General features: G+C 38.9%; 1 protein-coding gene across 4 annotated transcripts in view; it reads left to right on the forward strand.

Moving 5' to 3' along the window:
• Positions 1 to 27,251, forward strand: part of GRIA2 (glutamate ionotropic receptor AMPA type subunit 2) — a 141,024-nt gene that overhangs the window by 99,804 nt on the left and 13,969 nt on the right. For all 4 annotated transcript variants that reach the window (XR_006725077.2, XR_006725076.2, XM_045517056.2 and 1 more), the window contains exons 7-12: positions 10,481 to 10,648; positions 10,912 to 11,016; positions 11,678 to 11,788; positions 13,323 to 13,529; positions 14,022 to 14,392; positions 18,901 to 19,099. Coding sequence is in view for 2 of the 4 variants with exons in the window: in XM_045517056.2 (XP_045373012.1) it covers positions 10,481 to 10,648; positions 10,912 to 11,016; positions 11,678 to 11,788; positions 13,323 to 13,529; positions 14,022 to 14,392; positions 18,901 to 19,099 (1,161 nt within the window). In the remaining 2 variants the exon portion in view is untranslated. The remainder of the gene's footprint in view (positions 1 to 10,480; positions 10,649 to 10,911; positions 11,017 to 11,677; positions 11,789 to 13,322; positions 13,530 to 14,021; positions 14,393 to 18,900; positions 19,100 to 27,251) is intronic.

The following is a 27,251-nucleotide window of genomic DNA, read 5'->3' on the forward strand; positions in this document are numbered from 1 at the left end:
TGCACTGGCTGTTTCCTCTTCTGGATTTGTCTCCCCTTAACATTGACGTGGTTAAGCTGCCTGCTTTCTTTAGGTCTTTGAACAAAGGCTATCTTCTCAAGGAGGTCAAGAGCAGGCTCTCTATTTAAAATTGCAGTCTCCACCCATCGAGGTGTGTCTCATCACCCTTTCCCTGCTCGTTTTTTTTTGTTTGTTTGTTTATTTTTCTGTTATACCTCCTAGTGTGTTGTATTTATAATTAATTAATTTATTACCTTATTTATTTATTTATTTATTATTGAAGTGTAGTTGATTCACAATGCTGTGTTAGTTCCAGGTGTACAGCAAAGTGATTCAGTTATGCATATCCATCAATAGCTATATCTATATTCTTCTTCAGATTCTTTTCCATTATAGGTTATTGTAAGATATTAAATATAATTCCTTGTGGTATATAGTAGGTCCTTGTTAAAAAACAAACAACCCAATCAAAAAATGGGCAGAAGACCTAACTGGATGTTCTCCAAAGAATACATCCAGATGGCCAACAGGCACATGAAAAGATGCTTAGTATCACTAATTGTCAGAGAAATGCAATCAAAACTACAATGAGGTATCACCTCACACCAGTCAGAATGGCCATCATTCAAAAGTCCACAAATAATAAATGCTAGAGAGGCTGTGGAGAAAAGGGAACTCTCCTACACTGTTGGTGGGGATGCAGTTTGGTGCAGCCATTATGGAGAATAGTATGGAGACTCCTTAAAAATCTAAAAATAGACTTACCATATGATCCAGCAATCCCACTCCTGGGAATTTATCTGGAGGAAACTATAATTTGAAAAGTTGGAAAGATATATGCACCCCAATGTTCATAGCAGTACTATTTACAATAGCCAAGACATGGAAACAACCTAAATGTCCATCAACAGATGACTGGATAAAGAAGAGGTGGTGTATACACACACACACACACACACAAACATATACACATACGATGGAATGCTACTCAACCATAAAAAAGAATGAAATCATGCCATTTGCAACAACACGGATGGACACAGAGTTTATCACACTAAGTGAAATAAGTTAGACAAAGACAAATATCATGTGATATCACTTATATGTGGAATCTAAAAAAATGATACAATGAACTTATTTATAAATCAAAAATAGACTCACAGACATAGAAAATCAACTATGGTTTCAATTAAGAGTTTGGGATTACATATACTCATTGCCTTATTCATTGTCTGTCTCTCCAGCTTGCAAGTAAGTTCCAATGGGTGGGGGGTTTTGTTGGTGTTTGTTTTGTTCACTGACAGAGCCCAGGCTCCTAGAACAACTCCCAGCACACAGCAGCTATTTAATAAAGGCCTTCTGCAAGAACAATGAGAGGAAAGCACAGGTTCAGTGGTAGCGCCCTTAAGAAGCTCCTAATCCCAGTTCTGGAAGTAAGAAAAGGCTTCTTCAAGGAAGTGATATAGAATTTAAAACCTGAAGGAGAGGTAGAAAGTAGGAGAAAAGGGCACAATGGCTATCCATAGAGGAGATAAGAAATTAAAGTTCCCCAGTGCAAGGAAAATTTAAACATTTCTGTAAGGCTGGAGGTTGAGCAGAGGTGTTTTGTGGGCCTCAAATGCCTTGTTGAGCTCCTAGGGAATGTTTTGTCTTCTTCTGAGAGCAGCAAGGGCCCACAAGAGGGGAGTGGCCATCATGGTCTTGATACAGGATGATTATGGGTGACAGCAGACCGTGGTGGCAAGGGGGCTTTTAGGAAGATGTCACAGACAATCCAGGCACCAGCTGGCAGTTGTCTGAACAGTGGTTGTGACTTGAAGGTGGAGGGAAATAAATGGATTTGTCCAATTGCCAGTCTTTCCATTTCTGTCTTTATAAAAGAAATAATAATTACAACAGTCATAACCCTGCATATATGATAAATGAATCTAAATTCAGTTGAGAGGTGTTTGTGGGTTGAAAACAGACTCGGAAAGGCAGTCTGTGTCCTCTGATCTCATTGGCCCCACACCTCATGCTGTGATCTGCACAGAGTAGGCATGTGATGGAGATGTGTCGAAATGAGGAGGGTTGAAGTGAAAAATCTAAGTGAACGCTTTGATTATACCAAGTCACTGAGAAGGAAAATCATAAGTAATTATAGTTGCTATCAAATGGGGTTTAGATGCCTGCCGTGGCATCGGTTATGTCATTTTCCTCAGCCGTGCCAGAAAAGTAGTGTTGTTTTACTGGATGAGTTGTGAAATGACTTTAGTCATCAGACCCAAACCATCATGGCACCTGCGTTTAAATGGGACCATTAAAATGAGCATTTTACGCTCCTTAAAAAATATGTTCACAAAGAGGCAGATGATAAAGATGTTTTGCCACTATCTCAGAAACGATTTACACAATATTTCTATTTTTAGGCAGATTTTCAGTGTTTTGGGGGTCTTCAGCAACTTGCAAGATGGAAGCATCCATTCTACCCAATCACGCTGACAGTTCGAAACTGATTCGCCTTGTGTCAGTCAGGGTCTGCCTGTGTTAAGGAATTCAGCAGTCACACAGGACTGACACTGTAGGGCTTTCCTGCGAGAGTCTCCATTACTCAGGGAAAGACTTAAAGCAGGAATTCAGACCTTAATTGCTGTCCTCAGAGAGTTATTAGTCCTGCCTGAAAATAGTATCATCTCTTTGAGTTCAGTAATTAGCGTCCTGCATTAAAATGTACCCTGGTGGCTTCATAGAACTAATTCAGCTTCTCAAATGTTAAAAAACTGACCGAACCCACTGCTGACACATTGTCATCCCTACGAACAACATTAAAGCATTTTGACACACGGCAGCCGAGAGGGTTGACATGATCAGTCTGTGATGCTTTGTGGTTTAAAAAGTGTGTATATGGCTGAAATAAACCCATAAGTTAAAGTTTTGATATTGGTAAAATTACTACTTTATGAAAATAATTGAAAATTACTGAAATATATTGAAATGTTTATTACATCATTAAAAATAAAAAATGTCTTGCCACTGTTTTAATTGTAATGCAGGACCTCTGGGTTCCTCTCATTGTCACATCTCTTCTTCTGTAAGGCAGTAAATGTAGGTGATCGCAGAGATTGCTCCAAAATCTCTCCTACCATGATTATGTGAAGTGGAAATTTAGGTGCTTCATAAAACATACGCTAACAGTTCTCAGATGACTCTCAGATGGACTCTATCTCCCAAAGATTGTAGTGACTTGCAGGTGGCCATCTCTGCTGAAACTACATCTTGAATTATCCTGGGAAATTTTTTTTTTCTCCATAAACTACCAAAAATAAGGAACTTTCCAGCTGTTAGAAGAGGCCTAAGAAGTGGATGTTGTCAGAGGGAGGAATTTATGCAACCAACAGCAAAAAAATCTACCTCTAAGAAAGTCTTTTCGCACCTATGGGGGAACCAACACCAGACAATGTGTTGATTTCAGTATCTTTTTTCTATGTTTGTGAATCTGACTCGTTTTAGCTAAAAATCTGAATCCTTAAGTGAATGTGAATTTTCAGAATGTAAAAATCTCAGTCTTTAAGCATGATTTTCAGTCAGGGTCAGTAGCCAACCTAGATGATTTAGGCAAGATGTGTTGTTTCCAATATACTGTTTTTACATGAAGAGTCTTTCTTCCCAGTGAATTAAAATGATTATTCATAGAGAACAGTAATAAAGATGCTAAGTTTAGTTTCTTGCCGATAGAGCTGTCTTGTCACCCTTGGAAATGTGATATAGCTAGCTTGGGTGCTTACTACAGATGTTGTGTTTTTCTTAGTTTTCTGATTAAGACTTTATTTTTGGGACCAGGCTTGGGTTCACAGCAAAATCGAGCAGACAGTGCATAGTTCCGATACCTCTGCTCCCACACATGTCGCCTCCTCCAGTCTCACTGTCCTCACCAGCGCGGTACATTTGTTAAACTGATGAACCTACATTGACCTATTGTGATCACCCAAAGTCCGTGGTTCACATTACCCTTCGCTTCTGGTGTCGTATGTTCTGTGGTTTTGAACAAATCTATTAACATGCTTTCATCATTATAATTTCATACAGAGTGTCTTCACTGCTCTGTGCTCCAACTGTTCATCCTGCCCCCTCCTCCCTCCCTCAGCACCTGGCCACCACTGACTGATCTTTTTACTGTCTCCATAGTTTTGCCTCTTCCAGAATGTCATATAGTTGGAATCATACAGTAGGTAGCCTTGTCTGATTGGCTTTTCCCACTTAGTAATATGCATTTAAAGTTCCTCCATGTCTTTCTGTGACTTGGCAGCTCATTCCTTTTTAGCACTGATAATATTCCATTGTCTGTATACCCCAAACTATTTATTGGTTCACTCATTAAAGAACATCTTGGTTGCTTCCAAGTGTTGGCAGTTATGAATAAAACTGCTGTGAACCTCTGTGTGGTGGTTTTTGAGTAGACATACGGTTTCAGCTCTTTGGGTAAATATCAAAGAGTGACATTGATCGATCATATGGAAAGAGTAGGTTTAGTTTTCTAAGAAAGAACTTCACTGTCTCCCAAAGTGGCTGTACCATTTTGCATCTCCACTGACAATGAGTGAGAGTTCCTGTTGCTCCACTGATGCTGAGTTTTAATGAAGACTTTGTGATTTTATACGGTGAAGCTACAAAGGGCATGTGTTCAAAAGACTTTATAGGAAATTAAAGATGAACTCATCACAGACAGATCCGTCCCAGGGGGTAGACTTCAGTTGAATTTGAAATTAAGACAAATGAATAATTTTAAGTTTATAATGTGTTTCATAATACTATTTTTCCTTTCTGTGGCTTTAGTTGATTCTAGGTCATTGCCAAGAAACTTCAAACAAGGCTTTTTAACATTTTTCTTACAGGCTTAATTCTTTTTCCTCGAGCTTACCAGTTTTGATTATGTTGATCATTTTGTAATGAAGAAACTGAGAATTTTATTGTGCCAGGTTCTCTAGGGAAATATCATTCAGTTTTAATAATTTGATTTAACTAAATAATTGATGCTCTTTTAAAAATGAGTGTGTAAAATTTACCAGACCATAAAACTTTTAACACCCCAAAGGATGTTACACAAATGCTATTTTTACGGAAAGCTATTAATATTAAGGAAAAAAATTAAATGGTAATTAGTTTGGGCCATGCTGATCAAACAGAACCAAACTTGTTACTGCAGGATTTCTCAGAGCCTTTAAGATGCCCATGTGAGAATCATTTTCTAAACTTACTAGATCAGAGAGTCTTGTAGATCAGGGTGGTGGTTTTCAAAACATTGTCAAGATCAGCTAGTGTTAGACCAAGTTAGTAAAAAAAGGAAAAAATAAGGCAAACATGCTGGTCGTTAGCTTGCATCTTTAGCATATTTTACAAGTCATCCAGCATCTCCTTGCCTATAACTATTCATTTGATGTAGAATTTGCCAAAAAAGAGGACCAACAGTCCCAGTGTGACTGGGACTCCAGACTTTCTGTTCCAAAACTGGGACAGCCCCAGGCAAACCAGGATGGCTGGTCACCCTCATTACCCTAGAAACAGAGAGATCTGGATTCAAATTCCACGTTGGTCACATATTTTTGTGACCCTGAGCAAAATATCACTTGATGACTGGCAACTCTCACCTGTAAAATTGGGGTAAAAATATTTGTTGCATAGAGTTTTTTGAAAAAGGACTTAATAAGAAACTCTGCAGCTCAGGCTTGGCACATGGAGAACTAGGTCAACTTGAACTCTTTCTCTTTCCCTCACCTTCCTTTCCAACACTCCTGCCACATAGGAGACACATTGTTCTTTCATTGATAAGAAACCTTGGATGCTGATGTTTTAGTAAACTTGCTCCAGGCAACAGAGCAGAAATGGTGAAATCAGGACTCCATGCAGCCCTGAAAAAGATCAGGAGATGCTGTGTTCCGTGCTTTTGACACTATACTCAATTCCATTTCAAGTGTCAAGGAAAATTTGGAAAGTGGCCATTCATAGGAAATTTTATAACATTTTCATAGTACTAAATCTAGGACTTTTTTGAATGGTATTTTTTTTTTTTTCCTATCTCAGCACCGTGCAGATAACATGTTTCAGTTGGTGCAAACATTAGGATGGCCCATAAAATTTTATATTTTAGCCGATTTATTCTCTTTGTATATTCATTAGATTTTAAATGTATATAGAACTCCTTCCTATCTCCTTTTTTTTTGTTTTTGTTTTTGTTTTTGTTTTTGTTTTTGGTTTTGGTTTTGGTTTTGGTTTTTAACTGTCAGTAAAGTTTTTTGGTATCAGTGATTACAGAAATGTGTTACTGAATAATGTCTGCTAACTGCTGGGCACGACAAACATGTTTAAAATGCATATTTCATTTTCCTCCTGAAAAATAAGTCTCAATAAGGATACATTTCAAATGAGATAAAAAAGCGCATTTGGAAAATAGGCCATAAAAACATTTTCCCAGGTTTCTTCTTCAAGTGTGGTGTGAGGCTACTGTGACAGAGGACACAGAGCATCATGGCACCCCCACTGAAATGTAAATTTCCAGCTCAGATGGGGGATTTCACAGAACATAAACATCACGGCAGAGATGATACATTTGTTTTCAGAGAAGGAGATCGTTACATTGCCGTCATGTTCCCTGCAAGTTAATTTACATCTAGTTAGTGAATGGTAGAATAAAACTGAAATATTTCACTGTCCAATCAAAAATGTGAACATATTTGTTTAGAAAAATAAATGAGCCACAGATGCAGAACATAAACAAGAAGGAACTCCGTTACAGAGGCTTTTGATTTCCTCTTAGCCCAGAATTGTGTCTCCATGATGGTGACTTTTAATTTAAAGTGATAATAGGCTTGAGACTTGATTAGATTTGAACATTCGAGAAAGGTTGGAAGGATTTTTCTTCTTGGCGGGCTTACGCTTTGAATCATAATGAAAACACGCTGCATTGGACTTAAATGCTTTTAGTTCATTCAACCTAGTCTTATTTTTTAATGGAGTTCACCAGCATTTATAGAGCTCTAAAACATTCAGCAGATGGCTTTATAGATTTCTCATAGTAATGTGAGCAGTCAGACTCAATGAAGATTTCGGCTTTTAACTATGATCTTTACTCTTGAACACAAATAAACTGCGGCCCTAGTTTCTGTTTCTGATTCCCTGACCTAAACTTCATCACAAGAATTAAATTGGCAACGGACTGATTGCTGTAAAGGAAAGCAATTTAATCAGTGTTTCCCCCACCCCACCCAGGAGATTAGAAACAAACACATAAGTGAGGCAGATAAATCCTGATGTAATATCTCTATTTCTTCAAGGAGCCTTTTCTTAAGTAGATATGATTTAAAACAATGCTTTTGATATTATATGATTTTTTAAATTACCTTTAAAAAAATCTACATGGATATTGTAGAATTGTTAGAAAAGAAATATCATCATGTGTTTTTCCTCCCTATTATTATTACCATTTCATTTACTTTTCTTTCATTTTTCTGTTGAAGGTATATCACCATTTTTTGTTACTCTCATTTTTTTGTTGAAAAAAATTTAGTTGTAATAATGTTTTTCCCTTATAGCTAGCATTATTGGTATTCTCACATTACCTTTATTAGTAGAACTTTTTAATGGCTGCGTAATACTTCCACAAGGCAAAAAGCATAGTTTTTAAGCATTCCTTTACTGTCAACAATTCAGATTCTTTCTAATTTTTGCATATTACCAATGACACTGAAATTAATATCTTTGTGGGAAAAGTCTCTGAATTTGAGAATATTTTCTTGGAATAGCTTCCCAGAAATTACATTTTCAATCCAGGAATATAAGTTGCCTAAATTGCATATATAATACAGTGTCTTTTGCTGATTTCTTGCATGTACAATTTGAAGGAAAAAGTTGCAGATCTGGGGAAAAAATGGCAGTGGGTTTTATTTAGAGCCATCTGGTAGAGGTATTTGCAGGAAACTCAAGTGCAACCATCCAGAGATAATCTAGATTTGTCAAGAAAGACTCATATATAGGCCTGCAATGACACTGCTTAACTGGCAGTAGCATATGAGAAGAAATTTTAGTGAGAAAATTTAGCAGTAAATGCAAATGTCTTATTACCATTAACAGTACCCAATCACTGTCATGTGGGCTCAAAATCATTTTCTCTTTTTCTTCTGTCTTCCTCCCAACTTTCCCATCAAATCTGATTCATTCATATGATAAACTTAAACTGATTCAACTAAACTGAGTCATGCAAAGATTAAGTGATAACTTCACAGTACCATTTTTAGTGTTAAAAACGTGGCATCTTAAAAAAAACTTCTGGATGTGGGGAGGGGATAATTCATACCCCATAAATTATTTTCTCATTTGCCTGATTGTAATATCTCTCATATTAAAAATAAACAAGATAGACATCTATCCACCATTGGACTGATTTATAGCACTATTGTGGTATATCGCAATTATCTGTTTATGTATCTTTTCATCGAACTGAGAGACATGTAAGTGCCATAAAGATATAATCCATATCAACATCTCTGACCCCCCTTCCTTCCTTCCTCCTTTCCTATTGAGTCTCCCCAGAGTGCCCAACCCTGCCCTGAGCGCTGAGAATTCAGTGGTGACAGAGAAGTTTTCCACTTCCCTGGAGTAACTATTCTAGTGGCGAAGAAAGATGAAATAAACAAAAAATACACAGAGAAGATGTTCAGATACTGGTAGAGACTCTGAAGGAAATAAACAAGGGCACAACAAGGTGAAGGAGAGTGACCAGGAGTGGGCTGAGCAGGAGGGATACCACTGGGGAAGTCACGTTTGGGCCACAGGTGTAATTTAAAGCCATGGACTGAATGAGATCACTTAGAACAAAGAGGGTTGATGTGAAATGGAAATTCCCCTTAACAAATGGGAAAAGATGGCGGAAATTGGAAGGAGACATGGACCTAAGAAACAGTTGTTATATCTGTCTGTTTCTATCATGTATTTATCTATCTATCTATTTGTCCACCTGTCTGTCCTTCTATCCATCCCTCCATCTGTCTGTCTATCTATCTATCCATCCGTCTGTCTACCTATCATCATCTATCTATCAAATTCACACACTTACCCATTTCTTTCTTTCCTTATTTACAATACCAAATATTAGAGTCACTGAATTGCTAATAGAGAAAAAGACTTATGCGGGATATTAAGGGTATAACTGCAGGAAAAATGTCCTCAAGAAGATGAGAGGGACAGGGGCAGTGCACTGCTGGCGTGGCCGTCCCCTGGGAGGAGTATGGCCACCTCACGCATTGTCAACTCAGGAGGGAAACAGAGAGATGTGGGGCTTAGTAGATTTTGGTCAAAAGATCAGTGGGTTCTGTCTGTTGGCTTCTGTTTCCTCCGTGACAGGTAAGGTGAGGGAGGCAGCAGGAATTCAGAGAAAGAAAAGTGTGCAGAGGTGTGGGTTTTAGAGAAGATAAAAAGAAGGTATAGAATAGTCATTTTTGAGAGTGGAAGAACCAAGTTACTGAAGAAAGGATGATTATTTGGAAATATTGAGTGCCCATTTTGAATTTGTGATCAAGAAACTTAGTGTGTCACAAAATCAGTATGATATTATATTTTTGCCCAGATTCTCTGTACTTTTGTTAACAAAAGATTGAAAAATACTGAAAACAGAAATTTCCTCAGCAATCATTAAAGTTTTTATGTTAAAATGTGATTTATTATTGCTGATAGCAACATCATACTTTGATAGATGGCAGTATATACACATGCCATAATAATACTTATCCAGCCCCTGATGATGCTTAGTGAACTTTTGTAGTTTTTTTTTTTTTTTTTCTGTTTGGATCCCAGCTCCTAAAGCAATCCTGCTATCACACAGAGATCTGAATACCGTAAGTTTAGAACTAATATTATCATAGACTAGTGAAGTGTGAGGGGGCATAGAAATCATGAAGTTTGGTGGTTCTTCCATTTGATTTATCATAACCATCTAGGGGAGTTTAAAAACAAATAAATACTCCAAAGATCTCTGCAGATCTATGTGAGCTTCAGTAGGGTAAAATTAGAGACAGAGTCTCAAAACCAGTCAGACTTCTTTGCATGTCACCAAATGAATCTCTCATTAGACAATGGAGAAATACTGATTTGTTAATTTGATAATTTCCTGTATCAGCAGATAAGGTCATAAAATCTTGCTCTAATGAGAAACTAGTTTGAAAAAAGAAAACATAAACAAAATCATCAACACAATTACTATGAAAGGTCTCACCTGAAATGGCTGAGATGTTACCATAATTGAAAATGTTTAGAATCAAGAGGACATTCCATAGTCCCAATATTCTATATGACTCCTCTTAGATTCTTAGGTTTCTAAAGGTAGAAATTGTGTCTGAATTCTTGAACTCTGATGTGGTATTGCATGGTGGGCAACTGCAGTCTTGATTGCCAGTGCATGGTGAGTCTCTGAATTTTCTCCCATTTTTATGAACTGTGTGTGACACTTTTTCAGTATACTTCTGCTCTGACCTATGATGCCGTACAAGTGATGACTGAAGCTTTTCGCAACCTACGGAAGCAGAGGATTGAAATCTCCCGAAGAGGAAATGCTGGAGACTGTCTGGCCAACCCAGCGGTGCCCTGGGGACAAGGTGTGGAGATAGAACGGGCCCTCAAGCAGGTCAGTCACTCAGCATGATTGTAATGAAACTCAACAATGGCCACTATTTTTCCCTGCTGAATTAGTCATTCTCGTTTTTATCTCTTACGTTTTGAGCAAAGGGAACATTATTTCCTAACTATACAAAAGTCCCTTTGAAGATTGAGAAGAAACCTATTAAGTGTCTTTTTCTTGTCTTGCACTCCAGGAGAGTCATCTGGTCAACCAGTTTGTAGCTGTTGAAGTGAATTTCTAACTGTGCTCTTTTCCCATTTCCTTACTAGGTGCAGGTTGAAGGTCTCTCAGGAAATATCAAGTTTGACCAGAATGGAAAAAGAATAAATTATACAATTAACATCATGGAACTCAAAACAAATGGGCCCCGGAAGGTAAATCATCAGTGGTGGGAAGGCAGTTCTCTCTGTGTGAGGAGGAGGGTTAGAGAACCCATTGCCTCTTCTTCCAGAGTCCTGGAGATGTATGTTCACATAGATGGAGTTCAGCAACTTCCAGAAACATATATTTTAAAATATTTCTTTTCTAAATAAAATCTATGTATTTCTGGTAAGTGACACCGAAATTAATTTTAAAATAACTATGAACAGAAGTGTCATACTTTTTTAAAGACAAAGGTAGAAACAGAGTTTAATGAAAAGAAAAAGAACTATTGCTGAAGGGTTGTGGTTCAGAAGACTTAATCCACGTGGTGCTAATGTGCATGTAACAGTCCAATTCCATATTTTTTTTCCTTCTGTTAGGGCTAAAATGCCATTGTTTGGATTTTATTTGTGATTCTATATGACCAACTCCCCAACGCACTACCTTTGGAGAATGTGAAAAGTGATCACAAAGAGACAAGCTGTTTGTTGGTTTGATTGGTCCCTTTCTACTCCTCTTAGAGTCACAGAGACAAACAAGACACATCTCTATTTAGAAGCAGCCAAGTAATGCAGGTGTCATTTCAGATTCAGATGTGGGTTTGACAGTAATTCAGTGCTTTCCCAATTGAAAGTCATCAAGCCACGAGCCCACCCTCTGTTCCTGTTTCAGATCGGATACTGGAGCGAAGTGGACAAAATGGTTGTCACCCTCACCGAACTCCCTTCTGGAAATGACACCTCTGGGCTTGAGAATAAAACTGTTGTCGTCACTACAATCTTGGTAATTAGCGACACACACCTATGCGTCACACTAATTTTTCTTATGAAAAATATCTGTCAACTGAAATCACTGCTTACGTTTCAGGACAATAACTGACATGGTGCTGCTTTTGAATGCTTTAGTCATTCACTGCATGATGACTGTGCCCAAAAGACCACGCACAAACATGAGCTAAAGCATTCAAAATATCTGCTGTCCTCTTCAAGGTGGGACTTTAGCTTCATAGATTCGTAACCTGGTGCTCACACGGGGGAAGACCTGGGGCAAGTCTGGAGAAGTCTTCTTGGAATTTCCTCGGGTGTCTCATCTTCTCATTCCCACACAATTCTGGGTCCATTCTGCCCTTACATCTGTTACATGGTTTAGCAATGCTGTCACCTTCTCTTGCTTCATACAGAAAGCTAAACTCCTTAAAGACAGGGCTTATCTCCCTTCTTTTTAACTCCAAGTCCCAACATAGTAGTTGACACATAGCTGATGCTTTAAAAATGGCTTTCGGATGACTGAGACAGAATTGAACTGGATCGTGACCATTGAGGCTTGGGACAGGTGGAAGGTCTCTCCATGTCATGCAGGTCTTCGTGACAGGCTGTGGGTGAAATGAAACGGGGAAAGTGGGGCTCGCTGATAGTATGTGATGTTGCGACAGAACAATCTTATTTTGTTTTACCGAGCTGTGATGTAGTAAATCTGGAGAATTCGTCAACATAATAATATTGAGAAGAAAATATATGTAGTCTGACATGGGATTTGGGTAAGAACGTTGGTTGGCACTGGAATATCTTGATGCAGGCTAGACATTTGAGGATTTTGGCCTTAATCGTGCCACTGAGAGGAACCATCTCACTGAGCCTCCGTGTATCCTTAGCACCACTTTTCAGTAGAGAATGTTGGGCTGGTGTTGGGTCATTTTTTCCACACTTCCTCTTTATGGTGTTTACAGGGGAAGCTGCTCTCTAGTGCTCTGTATAGCGTAATTCTGGGATATTATATTTCGTAGAGGAGGTGAGGGCTCAAGCCTGGGAGGGTGGAATCAGCACATCACCACGGCAATGACTCTTCCGGTCTGCACGTTGCTCACCATGAACCTGATTTTCACGTGAACTTTGTCCTCAGGCTGGTAGTGACCCAGGGTTTTGGGTGGTTGCAGGTTCTCTGGGGTCTGGGTAGCCTTGTAGAAAAGAGAGTGGGTGGATCCAGAGTTGAATGTGGATGTAGAGCGGTGTGACTCCTCTCTAAGCCCTCGGGATTACAAACATGATGGTGGGACAGAGTAACAGTTTTGTGCTGTTAGTCTCTTGTTTACTTTGGTATGTCTGGGTACAAGGCATATTAGTGAGATATAATGATCGACATTTGAGAATTTTGTTAAGAAGCATTAATTTTTTCCCACTCATATTATCCACTATCTATATTCTCCAGGATCTCTGGCTAACAGGTAATAATTAAACCGGAAAATTGGAGTTGATGAGAGTGGCTGATTAACACAGCCATTTTTTTTTTTAATCAACTGAAGCACCTTCTTTCCATATAGGAATCTCCATATGTTATGATGAAGAAGAATCACGAAATGCTTGAAGGCAATGAACGCTACGAGGGATACTGTGTTGACTTGGCTGCAGAAATTGCCAAACACTGTGGGTTCAAGTACAAGTTGACGATTGTCGGGGATGGCAAGTATGGGGCCAGGGATGCAGACACGAAAATTTGGAATGGGATGGTTGGAGAGCTTGTCTATGGGGTAAGTACCACTCTTCTCAAGGATAAAGTCATTCAGTGTGAACTCTTGTTGACAGAATGCTTGCCTCCCCTGAAAAGTCCCGCTACTGAGGTAGTTGGTTTCCTACACTACTCTAGGAAGAGTGTCTTGTTTCCTTGTGACATTTGAAGATGCAGGATGAAGTCAGAAGCAAATGTGCAGTTGGCAACAGGCATTTTACTGTCTGGAAGCCTAGGGGCCATATTCATTGTTCCAAGACCGCAAAGGCACAGATGCAGACAGTTTTTATAATTGAGGCAGAAGGGTGTGCTCTGTATTTATAAAAAGGAGGGATATTTGGCGGGGGGTGGGGAATGGCTCTTTTTTGGTTTGTCTTTTACTGAGATTCTGCCAAGGAAATAATTATTTCCGTTTCCCCGACTTCCTTTCCTTCTCTCCCATCCTGAGATGTAACCACAATTCCTTTCTGACCACGACTCCGGGCGCTACTCCTCTCCTTTGTTTCCCTTGCAGAAAGCTGACATTGCAATTGCTCCATTAACCATTACCCTCGTGAGAGAAGAGGTGATTGACTTCTCCAAGCCCTTTATGAGCCTCGGGATATCGATCATGATCAAGAAGCCACAGAAGTCCAAGCCAGGAGTGTTTTCATTCCTTGATCCTTTAGCCTATGAGATCTGGATGTGCATTGTTTTTGCCTACATTGGGGTCAGTGTGGTTTTATTCCTGGTCAGCAGATTTAGCCCCTACGAGTGGCACACTGAGGAGTTTGAAGATGGACGAGAAACCCAAAGTAGTGAATCAACTAATGAATTTGGGATTTTTAATAGTCTCTGGTTTTCCTTGGGTGCCTTTATGCAGCAAGGATGCGATATTTCGCCAAGGTTGGTTACTTACCTGCTTCAACTTTGTGCATTTTAGGTCTCGAGTGGCTATCCATGGTGTTTATGAATTCACCCTCAAGAAGTTGGCAGCTGCCGACTACCTGTCCAAGCAGCGCAAGACTCTTAAGGACAGGCTCTTACCGTCGGCGTAAGCCTGTGAAATATTTGAGCAACGTTCTTCGAATGTTGAGCTTATATTTCCCTGGTGAAATTATACACACCGTGGAGAGGCTATAAAATGCATAAGGTTCCTCTCATTCCATGCCTTCTTGGAGGGGTACCGTGTTTTTGCTGCATATTCTCATTTTACAGTCATCTGTGTGTCGATCCACAGACCTGTATATGGGAAAATGGGCAACATGACTGATTAACTCCAAAAGCCACAAAACCTCATTTGCACACTTCCCATCCCTTTTATTTTTCTGCTACTAGCTCATGGAAATGATATTTATAAAATTTGGTTTTTCTTTAAAGGTTAAGTTGTTGGATTAAAAAGGCTATACGGTAACATATTTTCCAAGTGTCTCGAAATACATAGTTGGGTGATAAAGATGGCTGATTCATTACGGAAAGTTGTGCCACATTGAAGAGTAATACACACAGGATGGAATAAATTTAGACACCTCTCATCTCATTATGACATTTTAATTCCTGCTCTAGAATGCCTAAGTATAATGAATAATGAATATATCACAGAAGACATATTACCTTTGTTCATGTTACATACATGAATAAGAAAGAGAGCCTAAAAAAAAAAAGGAATGATAGCCTCATCTGGTTCTTCAGAGGAATAAATCAGACTTCTTCTGATGCGACTGTTTTCACATTTAAAGCCTAAATGATTATCGATCTACTGGCACATTTTCATTTGGGCTCAATTACCCTCCTTTGATTCTATGGAACATTTTAATAACTAGCAAAGGCAGTGATTTTTTAAAGTACAATTTCATTATATTGTTAGCTTTTGAGCACTTTGAGGATAAAAACTAATTCATTTCAGAAAACTCTATGTGAAGCTCTCAAGTTTGTATCTTTTAGCAATCTTCTTTCTATACTCCACCCAGTGAGTTAAAGGAAATATATCATGTGTGCAGAAATTATCAATAACTTCACAGAAAGCAGGGCACATTTTTAAGAATTATCTGGATCCAAACAATCTTAATTCCATCAAATTCCTTGTGTCTTCTCTGTGGAACTGCACTGAATTAGAACTACACCAGCGGCATTTGCATGGCATATATACACGTAGAAATATGATTTTAATATATAATAATAATTATATATAATATATAATTACGATGACTTCTGACAAACTATATAAGACTCATAGCTTCATTTCTATATTTAGCTTATCTGACTTAAGTTAAAGAAAGAAAGAGAAGTTTCTAATGAGGAAGGAGGAGAATACTAACCAGATTGGAATCTCAGAGAACATTCTGGTTCATAAATAATAATGAAATGATTCATCTTTGGTAAGAAGTATACTGTTGCCCAAGTCCTGAAATGTAAGGCAGTTACCCTAGGGTTGCACACGCTGTGCTCTGCCTTTTGAATAAGGAGGGGCAATGCATGAGGCTTCATTATGCAGTAGGACATACTGACCTGGGTTCCCACCCATGGACCCTCATGTATTACGGCTCTGAAGGTCGATTTGGTGTCCAGTGCTTGTAAGGGGCAGAAGGCATATTTACCCATAGGGGCTGGAGCACAAGGCACATTTAACCATCTGTGTTATCCCAGGGTCCACCATGACATATTGACATGCTAATTTTCAACACGCCTGCTTCCTAAACTGTGACCTTTTCCTGCGCTTCTAATTTCATTCCTGCATCATGACTCACTCATCAATTCCAAGTGTATTACTTTTTTATTCCCTGGTAAGATAAATCAGTTTTTGAAAGTATATTTTTCCTCATTATCAATTGGGTTTTTGGGCAAAAATTCACTTTATTAAAAATCTTCAGCTGAAATGTCTTTCACTGTATCGTATATGTGCATTTAAAAGTTGAATCACTACATAACAGTGGCAAATTTAGGGATTTTTTAAATGGACTAAACTATCACTATTTCTTTATAATGCAATGATGTTAATTCTAGTTTATGAAAGAGTAAAGCAGCTTAATATCTAAAAAAATTATTGATATAATGCATGAATTACACAGATCCCTTTAGAGATGCTCTTTAAGTATTTTAAAAGATATTTATCATCTTTTTCCAAGTAAAATATGATATGGAACTACATTATTAATATGAATAGGACACATTTAAATTTTAACCTAGAATGACTTATTGAACTGAGCAGGTCATTGCCTGAAATTAAGTCTGGACTTCGTTACCTACAGTTTTGTGAAGACTAGAACCACAGAGATGATGAGAACAGAACGTTGTAAACTTGACCTATTGTCCTGCTTGCTTCTGTTTTCCCCCAATATCTTTAAAATATTCAAATGATTAAAAAATGACATTCTTAAAATTATTTAATAGTGACTAAAAAGAAATGGTAGAATATGTGCATTTATTTGCTCCTTTACTGCAGATACTGAGAGATAGAAGTTTTGTTTTAATTAGAGAAACCATTCTTGCCTGTCACCGTAAAAAATAAAATTGAATTTGCTTCTCTGCATAAAATTTCTCAGGAACTCTTTCAGAATCATTAATTGATACTTGGAGAACTCTTACAAGTAAATAATAAATCACTCAAGAATCTTCTGTTTTATGATGCACACGTCCAATAAACTTTTTAATTTATCTTCCACACCTTAAATAAATTGGCATATTTAGTCTCATTAAATTTGTTGTAAGCACTGGAAAAGAGAATGACTGATGACTTTAGTGTTTATTTTACAACAGGGACATAATGATTTATTAAAATGATTCTGAAATACATTGCAAGTAAACATGCACTATATAGTGTCAAAAGCAATTAACAAGCGATCAGTTTAGTTTTAAGGAACTCGAGCGGTCAGGTGCCAGATCTGCCCTCTTGAATACAGGGTACCTGGCATACAATTTTTCCTTCCGTGACTGTGGAATAAATAGTGAACATCTGGAGAGTGGCTGGGCCTCCTTAGGGGTGTTCCAAATTTAGATAGTATTTAATGTCCTTTTCAGAATCCAAGTGAGAAATGTTTAATGTTTTCCATTCTATCATATTTAATTCTTTGCATCTCTTAGAGACCATGGTAAAGGCTCTTAATTATATTATTTTTGTTTACCATAGTTTACATTCTCCTTTTTCTTTTATTTTAGGAACAGATGTTTTCATCTAAAAAAGCTTTACTTTTAGCTTCACTCCTGTTTCTTGACTTCTTCAGTAGTTTCTTCTACAAATAGTACCTAATGATTTGATGTAGTAACTATGATTTGTCAAAAAGTCGCATTTCTGATTATTAATTGCCAGATTAATTTAGGCTGTAAATTGCCACATTGTCGTGATTTAAATTTTTAGAAGTGTTGCCTCTTCAGGGTAGGAAGTTTAATTGGTAGACACGGCAGAGTTATTAACAAAAAAGAAAAAATTTTTATATTGGTTTGTTAATATTACTCAAATGCTTTTATATGTAGAACCCCACCAAATCTTTTCAAATAGTACAGCACATATCTCTTTCTGTATCTACATGCTTCTATTTACCTACCTAGGGTTTAAAATAAGTTATTGGGAATCTATAAAGCTTTTGAAAAGTGTTTTATGTAAGAATTTACGGTCACGGAAATACTGTTATTTTCATTCCCTTTCAAACTAGGAATTTATGTCTTGGGAAACTTTTAAATGTCTGATTTGTTTTCCTGGAGTTTTATTTTATTTATTTATTTTTTCTTAAGCAGGAGCCATAAAGGAACAGGGTCATAGCACTCCTGCCCTGAAGCGTCAGATTTCTATTCATTAAGAATTATATTTTGTGTCATACCTTTGTTTGTAGTATCAACTTTTTCGCATTTCTATCCTGTCCTAGATCTAAAACCTATGTTTTTGTACACACAAAAACTTAATGAAATTTTGGACCCTTCTGAGGCTTTTGGAACTTCCTTGAATTAAAAGGAGAGTTTCATCAGTGTTTAAAACTGTTTCTCAATGATGCCTACTCTTTTATTTTTAATATTTGACTTTGTCAATATCGTTCTGAGTTATGCTGTTGAACTTAGATCCTCTTGTTCATATCTGCTTACGTCATGAGTGGATAAAGTAGCATGAGCTTGGGTAGATTATTTGCACATTTCTTGAAATTGCTTGTTCCAAGATTTCCTACCGTAAACTATTTGGCCGTTCTACCTGTGAAAGCATCTCAGGGATCTGAAGTTCTGCCGTTGGGTAGCCCATCAGATCTAGCGAATCAGTGGTTCCTTGCTCAGGACACTTGCTAATTTCAAGTCTCGTTAACTAGCAGATACATTGCGAGGTATGACGTTAACTATTCCTGTGTAAGTCAATGTCTGCATAATGCTGCTAACGTGTTGTCTTATCAGGTCATTGATTTCCCTTTACGAATCCATTTCGTGCTTGTTGTCAGATCCCTCTCTGGGCGCATTGTTGGAGGTGTGTGGTGGTTCTTTACCCTGATCATAATCTCCTCCTACACGGCTAACTTAGCTGCCTTCCTGACCGTAGAGAGGATGGTGTCTCCCATCGAGAGTGCGGAAGACCTCTCTAAGCAAACGGAAATTGCTTATGGAACCTTAGACTCCGGCTCCACTAAAGAATTTTTCAGGGTAAGAGATTCCGCTTCGTCACTTCTGACTTTATTCTTACTGAACCTGTTCAATTTTGTGTCCCCTTGCCCCTCCCGGGGTCTCTACAAAGGTGCTCTGCGATAGTAACTTCCATCTCTGTCTCTAACTCTGTTTCTGCTCTTAACCTGGTCTCTACCCTCTCCCTCCCCACCCCCATCTCTCCCTCCCACTGTTTACTGATTCCCGACTGCTTAGGAGGAAAGACACTATGTTTTATAAAACTTGATTGTCCTTTGGGAACAAAATGGAAGCAATGTATAGTTAAATTTAGATGATTATTTTTGAAAGAAAAGCGTGTTGTAGTTCGTTTTTTGTTAAATAAGTCTGACTGCCATCTTTCAGGCATAATTTCCAGTTGAAAACGCACTTTCAAATAAGTTATGTGAATCTTGTGTCAGGTTATGTTCATATGTGGAAATTCTGAATTTCCTGTCAAACCCTCCAAGAAAAGGCTAACAAAAGCCTTCGACTTTCTAACTTTTTAAAGTGCATAGCATGATTATAGTGTGTCTATAAAAAGTATTTTAATTTTTAAAACAATTGTGGGCTTAAGGTCTCTGTTTATAGGAACCAGCCTAGTCAACTGATATTGATAAAATTTTCTTTTGTTATACTATTATCTCTGTATAAAGGCTCATTCTTTTAAAATGTTTAAATATAGCAGATAAACTTTGGTATTAAGCCACATACATGGTCTACGATTCTCTCTGAACGTATCTGGGTTTGTTGGTGTGAGATCCAAGCCAGTTTATTCCAGAATTAGGATTAGTATGGCAACTTCCGGTCGATGTGGTAGGTTGTAATTTCTCATACTGCACTGCCCTGGTCTCTTTTCCAAAGGGCTTCAGTGGTGCTCCAGCTACGGTAGGAGAAAAAGTGGGGTTGTCAGACCGCTGACAACAGGTGACAACTGGGTACATGTGGGGAGGGCGGGCTCCGTGCCTTCATCAAGCACCGCGGTGGTAGCAGGGACTGTGGTCAGTCTGTCAGCAGCTGCTTTGATTTTAACGCTACGAATGAATGTTGTAATACAGATTTGCTGCTAGTGAGAATTGGCTCCTACTTCGGGACATATGATGTAATACGCACATAATTAAAAACAGAAGAGACAAAAGAAAACGCGATAGAATATTGCATGATTCTCCGTGAGAAGTGTACTTTAGAACGTGCTAAGGTGATTTGCATCCCAATAGGGCTTGCTTTTATTTCGTTTATATATTTTATTCATTTTCCTCCGTCTTGAAGTCAGTGAGATCCATGAACGAGGCAGGAACTTATGATAGCCTGGCTTTCTTAGTGCTGCTTATACGGATGAAAATCATCTTAACTGTTTCCAGACACTGTCTGCTGAGAGGTACTGTCATCAGCTTGTTTGGACAGCAGTGGTACCAACTATTCTTGACAACGACACCTTCAGGACCCCAGAGCTTGTCAGTAGACGTAACTCAATTATAGACAGGTGCCTTCATCACCACGATGCTGAGAGTCCACGTTCGTAATACTCCAGTTTCCCAGTAGACAAAATGGGAAGCTTGGATGATTCTGAGCAAAGGATGCTGCTCCTTCTGTTTCAGCTCACAAGCCCCCCTACCACGTTTCCCATATGCGGTACACACACGCACGCACGCACGCACGCACGCACGTGTGCGCTAATGCAGCTGGGGTGGCCATCTGCCAGTTGCCTGTATACGATGGTGGAGCTTACCTTCCCTAGAGTAATGGAGAAGTGCTGTTGAGCATTTGGGTAAGCCGGTGACTTTTATTCGTGTAGCTTCCCTAAGAAGTGTCCTATGCATCATCTCTTTGAATGCCACAACATTTCTGCCAGGTGGTCGGGGTGACTGCGTGGGGTGCATTATTAAACTGAAGCTGGGACAAGCGCGGAGATTTGACCACATTCTAGCCGATAATTAGTGTGCCGGGGGCTTTCACTCCTAAAGGGGTCTTTCCATACCCTGGTTTTCCTTGCAGAGAAAAGTCTCTGGATTTATGTCGCTGCTCTCCTGCTCTGTTTAGCTCACATCCACCTCTGCTTATGTAACGTTAGAGAATTACAATGGTGGAAATGCAGGCAGGGCTTCAGAGTTCCTCCCAATATACGTTCAAAAAGGAACGTTGCTGGACCAGCGTTGGCCGGTCTCAGTGCATACAGTTCTGTTGCCAGCTCCTCCTTGTGTAGAGAAGGAAGGGTGTGGACTCAAAGCAGTTGAAAAACCACACTATTCATCCTGTTCATACCAATAAAGAGAAGCAAAAAGAAAACAGAACAGCACACACCACCAAAGTGCATAGGAGCTTGTCACATTAATTCCTCCATTAACACGTGGCCTGGCTGTGATTTGGGAAAGTATGCATGCAAAAGGTATGTTTCTTAAAAAGCTGGATTAAATAAAAAGGTGTTGCTAAGTCATGTATGATTCTGAATAGTTTTGCTAACTATTAAGTAGTTTGACCATCGTGGTACTAGCAAGGGAGGTCTTAATCTGGCTTCTGACTCTCACGAATATGCCCAAGGATGCCCTGGCTTTGCAACCATACTCATCACATCTCATACCTTCATGCAGAGAGTCTATGGCTTTGGTATATGGAGACTGAACAACAGATTCCCTTTTGCAAAAAGAAAAATAATTTCTCCTCACAGAGTGTTACTTAAAGTGTATTGAATAGGAGGAGGCTAATTCATAGACATCATAAAGGCAAAATAAAACTTTTACTCCTGTAGCTTCCCAAAGCAGTGTCTTCTGCATCATCTCTTTGAACCCCATGGCATTTCTCCCCTGACATTTTCCCCTTGAAATCCTAGGTGACTGCTGTCTGTCTCTTAGCTGTTGTCTGGTTGAATTTCTAAGCCGTTGGTAGCAAGGAAGTTTTCATTGCTTCTGTTCCTAGAATGAACATCCCCTCGAATCTTGGGTCGTCATCTCCGTCAGCTGCTCTTTGACTTCAGGTGTGTTTGGGGTGGATTCAGGACAGGGTGAAAGCTGGGAGACTGACTGTTGCGGTGCTCAGGCTGTCAGGAAGGCGATGCAGATGGAGGAGGCTGGACCCAGACTAGAGAGACGCACTGCGCTTTCTGTTCTCCGGCTGTTCTGTTACACTGACATCCAAGACAGCTGATGACACGTGGAAGAAAAAACTTCCACCGGTTGCTAATATTTAAAGTTCTAACCATTAGCTTTTGTGTCCTAATAGGGCTTTATTTGGCTTTATTGATCGCTTTTTCTTTCTTAGGCTGCTTATAAAGACACGTTTTATTATTTTTACTATTTTAAACTTTCTGCTCTCACAGTGTTTATCACGTCACCTTTCTGGTTTTGTCACAGCAAGAGCTTTAGACTTAGACATTGGAGAAACTGATTTGAGAAGTTAGGTCCTTGTTTAAATTTTAAGGATATATAGCTAGCTGAAAGACGAAAAATAATGTGTTTAAGACATTTGCAGATTTAAGGGCCAGTTTAAAACAGAATTCAGAGTCCTGAACGCCTAGTCTTTTGTCTCAGTGTTAGCTAGTGTTTCCTAAAGATGTATCTTTGTTGGGATGAAAGCATCTTGTATCAAATTATATGAGATTATAAGATGAATATTTAAGCTAATTTATAGGGATATGGTTTGTCCCCAGGTGATGACAATTACTCAATTTCAATCAAAAGCGTTTTCAGATTTCAGGTACATAATTTAATAATAAGCTGGGCTCTATTAATATTGCTTTAGTGAAGTCACTGGGAGTGCATTAGTTTTAGAACTCCAGTTTAAGCTGTAAATTTTCTAACTTAAAAATCTTACGCTCCTTCAGTGATAATCAGGGAAACAAGTATGAATGAGATATTCACTTTGTTCTGCTGGAAAGAGGGAGAGGAGATGGAGGGCAGTCTCGGCACCACATAGCGGTGTGGGAAATAGATCCTGCATCTTCACGTCCCAGTTTTCTGCTCACGGAACCACGTGCATCCGTGCACGGAGCGGCTGATGAAGTCTGACTCACTTGAGAACGATCTTCCCTAATGATAGCACCACTGTAACATACCTACAATTAAGAAAGAATGAGGCTTTCAATGATAAACTGCTATTTTTAGGCCTTCACATTTTGATAATTTCTTCTCTCAATAAAAGAGGACAGATCTCAGATTAGATGAGTCTAAGTAGGTGGTTTTGTAGGAACAATGTGCATTATATTCCCATAGAAAGCTGGGTGTGGGGGATGGACAATGGCTTTCTAAATAAACCTCTCATTGGCATGTCAATCCATGGAACAAAGTGATTAACTTGCAGAAAGGAAGTACTTCTTCCTGCCTATCCTGAATGCCCTGCATTGCAATCTGTTTCTTTCCTCTGGATCTCTCTGGGAGGGTGAGGGACAGAGTGTGCCTCTAGTAAGCGATCTGCTTTAATTATGCTGGCCTTAGAAGGCGTAGATTCTGAAATATTGTCAAAATGAAGTTACTTCCCTTCTTATTTTGAGGGAGGAAGGAGAGGAGGTAATTAGATTTTTTTAACCAAGCTACTGGGGATTGAGCCCAGGACCTCGTGCAGGCTAAGCACGCACTCTACCACTGAGCTATATCCTCCCACCACCTTACTTAATTTCTTTTTACCTTGATGGTATCAGTGATGAAACAGACTGAGTTTTCAGAGGAGCTTCAAGACCGTCCGCAGGCAGTAACTCCAACCTGGATGGGGGTGGCTGGGTGTTCAGGAATAGTTTTAGAAGTACGGTGTGTTTTTCAGAATTATTTGCAAGTTTGTCTTACCAAGAATAAAATCTTATTTAGCAGAAGGGGGATATGTGTTAAGCAAAGTGATGCAGCTGTGCAGCCAAATTATTATTTTATTTATTTAATTATTTTTTTTCTGCGAGCACTGGGGATTGAGTCCAGGACCTCATGCATGCTAAGCACGCACTCTACCCCTGAGCTATAACTCCCTCCCACCATTCCCCTTCTTCCTTAATACAGTTAATTATTCCATTCTCAGAAGATCAGTTTAGTCTGACAATAATCCATAGAAGTACACTGTTGTTACCCAGCATTGCAGACTTCTCACAGAGCTTGCAAATAGTATAAATGATAGATAAATACATAAAATTAATGCTGATGTTAATACCTGAGTGAAAGGACTGGTTCGAAATTTTCCTTTACTATGTAATAATCCTGAGTATGAGAGAATTACAGTAGTTTTAGATTATCCTTTAAACGCAGAAACCTTTTTTAACCCCTCCTGTAGCGTAATATACACTTATTAATGTTTACATATAAAAGATAGATTGAAATATATTTACAACTAAAAATGTTTGAGTCATTATAACAGCGTCCTTATAGGACTATGTTAAATGTCATTTCATTAAGGTTACATTTTGTTCTCCTACTGCTTGTGTTTAGCAATAATATAGCATGATTTCTTTGTTGTTGTTTTTGGGGGGGCAAAGGTAATGAAGTATTTATTTATTTGTAAGGGAGGTACTGGGGATTGAACCTAGGGCCTCGTGCATGCTAAGCATGTGCTCTACCACCGAGCTACACCTTCCTCCTATTTCTCGATTGGTATTTTTGTTGAACAGATTTCACTAATTTATGGTCGTTCTCCATACTTATTTCATTGTTTCTGGTATAGCTAAAGGTTTCTCTGCTGTGGTTTCCTCAATATCACCTATTTCTCTGTGGGTGGAGGTATGTATATATACTTCTAGCTTTGTGTAGTTTGAATATATATGTGTATATATTTCTAGCTATGTATATGTGAACATATATACATTCACATATTATATCTTACAAATTGTTTTGGAGATGAAGGGGATATAGCCATATGTATGTTACTAAATCAAAACAGACCTTTACAGATTTTTCACTCATGCTTAACTATTTAAATAGTTTCTAAAATACTCAGTACTAAATAAATGCTGAATGTGAATAAATTAGCAATAATAAGCACTTACACGTATATGTGGTAAGTCACTCATGGCATGGTTAGTCATATTATTGTAGATTTTTATTCCCTAGTGTTTTTTATGGAGGGGAACTTGATTAGTCATAAGTATCTGCATAGTTGACAACCCCGCACTCTCAATACTTCTCTAGATAATCCAGGACAAGTTGAAATCATTTCCTCTCCAGTTGGCAGTGTTCTTTCTCGGACATTTTAAATGTTCTCACCATTCCACCAAACATCCGAGGAGAGTATCGAATTCTTAAAGACTTAAGGGATACTTGTAGCCCAAGCTGCCGGGGGACAGCCGGTGTTCTATCATTTCCGTTCAAAATGGCTGGTTTAACAGTGTTGGAAAGGTCAGTATTTCCTTTAAAATGTGGTGTTCAGTTTAAAGACCCTGCAGTTCATTAAATAGCTCCCAAATTCAGAAATAAATGTATGCAAGACCATACCGAATGGTGTTTTCTGCAATCAAAGTGTTAAGGAAGGGAAAAGAAAAGGGTATTTCTACTTGCTGAATTATGACTATTGGGCAAAATGATAGCTTCTCCCAGGGTAACTGTGTTGTTTTGGTCACTGTCCTCTTTCCATGGCGATGGTCCGCAAGTGTCAGTGTGAGCTCCATCAGATTGTTTCACTTAGAGACCACCTTTGTGACTCAAAGGGGAGATAAGAGCTCACATTCTCCATTAGATGGGTAATGAAACTCTAATCAAATTGCAAGAGGCTTTCTATTATTGTCGATACTAAAGAGAAAATGTTCTTTTCACACAACCATCAGATGGTGAGGACAATCATTCCAGCAGAAAAGGCTCAAACAATAGAGAAAATTTGAGATTAGTCTCTCACATTGAAATGCTTATAAAATTCCTGCTTAGATGCCTAGAAGATAAATCTCAGTATTAAACCTGTCCAAGTACTTTAGATGACTTAGTGTCCAGTTCACTTACTTACGTGTTTAAATAAAAGAATCATCATGCCTGTCTCTACTGGATGTTTTGCATTAGTTGCCATGGTAATAAATGCAGTCCAAGACTTCTGCAGACAAGAAAAATAGAATTCTGCAAACACTTAGATATACTGGAATCAAAATCTGAACTAAGTATAAATATTGTTGATAAAATTTTGAGAATCCTTTAATTTGAATTTGATATTTGAAGGAAAACTCCATGCTAAAGTAATACACACTTCACATTTCCAGCATATACTTTTGTTCCAGATCATATGGAGTTATTATCAAAAACAAGTTGCCAGTGAAGGTGGCTAACTTATTTTCAAAGAGAAATGAGATTTTTAGAAATAACATAGCAATTGGGAAAATCAAGCAATGTAAGACATCATCAAGGTGCTCAAAAGTGTTATTTAAGAGTACATTTAAAGAAACAAAGAGTGAAGGGGGTGATGGCAGAAGATGCTGGACCAGGGAGACCCAGACCCTCCTTTCCCCAAGAGATGCTGACTCAACAGCAGTGCATTGACCAAGTCTTTTGGTGACAAACCAGTTAAGGGGCTCCTTCAAGCCACATGAGTGTGAAACCAGCCACATCAAACCCTGTAGGAAAATTCATGGCCTCACTGGCCATTGTGGCTCCCCTGGTGCAGCACACCACCATTGGGAGGTAACACCGAGTTTTGGCTTGTCCCCGGGAAGAGAAAGAGAAGACTTGACTGTGTTTTCACGTTCTGACTTTTCAGAGGAACTGGTTTCTGTCTTGCCTGAATCTAGGTACTAAAAAAGGCTTCAGGTTGGAGACCACTGAGAATAAAGGTGAAGGTTTGGACTAGCACACATTCACCACAGGCCTTCCCCTCCAGCTCAGTGTGGAAAAGTGGGGGGAAATGCCCAACTCCCACCTTCCCTTTAGGAAGATGGGGACAAGTGGCCTTATTGCTTTGGGTTTTGATGGGCTAGTTTCTGTCTGGTCCTGTCCCAGAGCCCTGATGGAACGTGGCACATGTTGGATGCCTAGGGCTGCTGAGAGCAGGAGTTGATGATTTGCTGCTTCTTTAGAAACCTGTGGTCCAGCATACAGAGGTCAGTACAGCTTGGTGGCCACTCTCCTGGGGGAGGAAGAAAAGAGCGGTGTGTGCATGCAATATTCTGGCCCTTTATGGGGTACCTCAGGGACTGGACTCTGTCCTCCCCAGCTCTACAAGCCTGGGGGCTGCTGAGAATGGAAGAGAGCTGCGTAGTTTATGCCAGCTCTAG

This window comes from Camelus bactrianus, chromosome 2 (genome assembly GCF_048773025.1).
Source record: "Camelus bactrianus isolate YW-2024 breed Bactrian camel chromosome 2, ASM4877302v1, whole genome shotgun sequence".
Lineage (NCBI taxonomy): Eukaryota > Metazoa > Chordata > Mammalia > Artiodactyla > Camelidae > Camelus > Camelus bactrianus.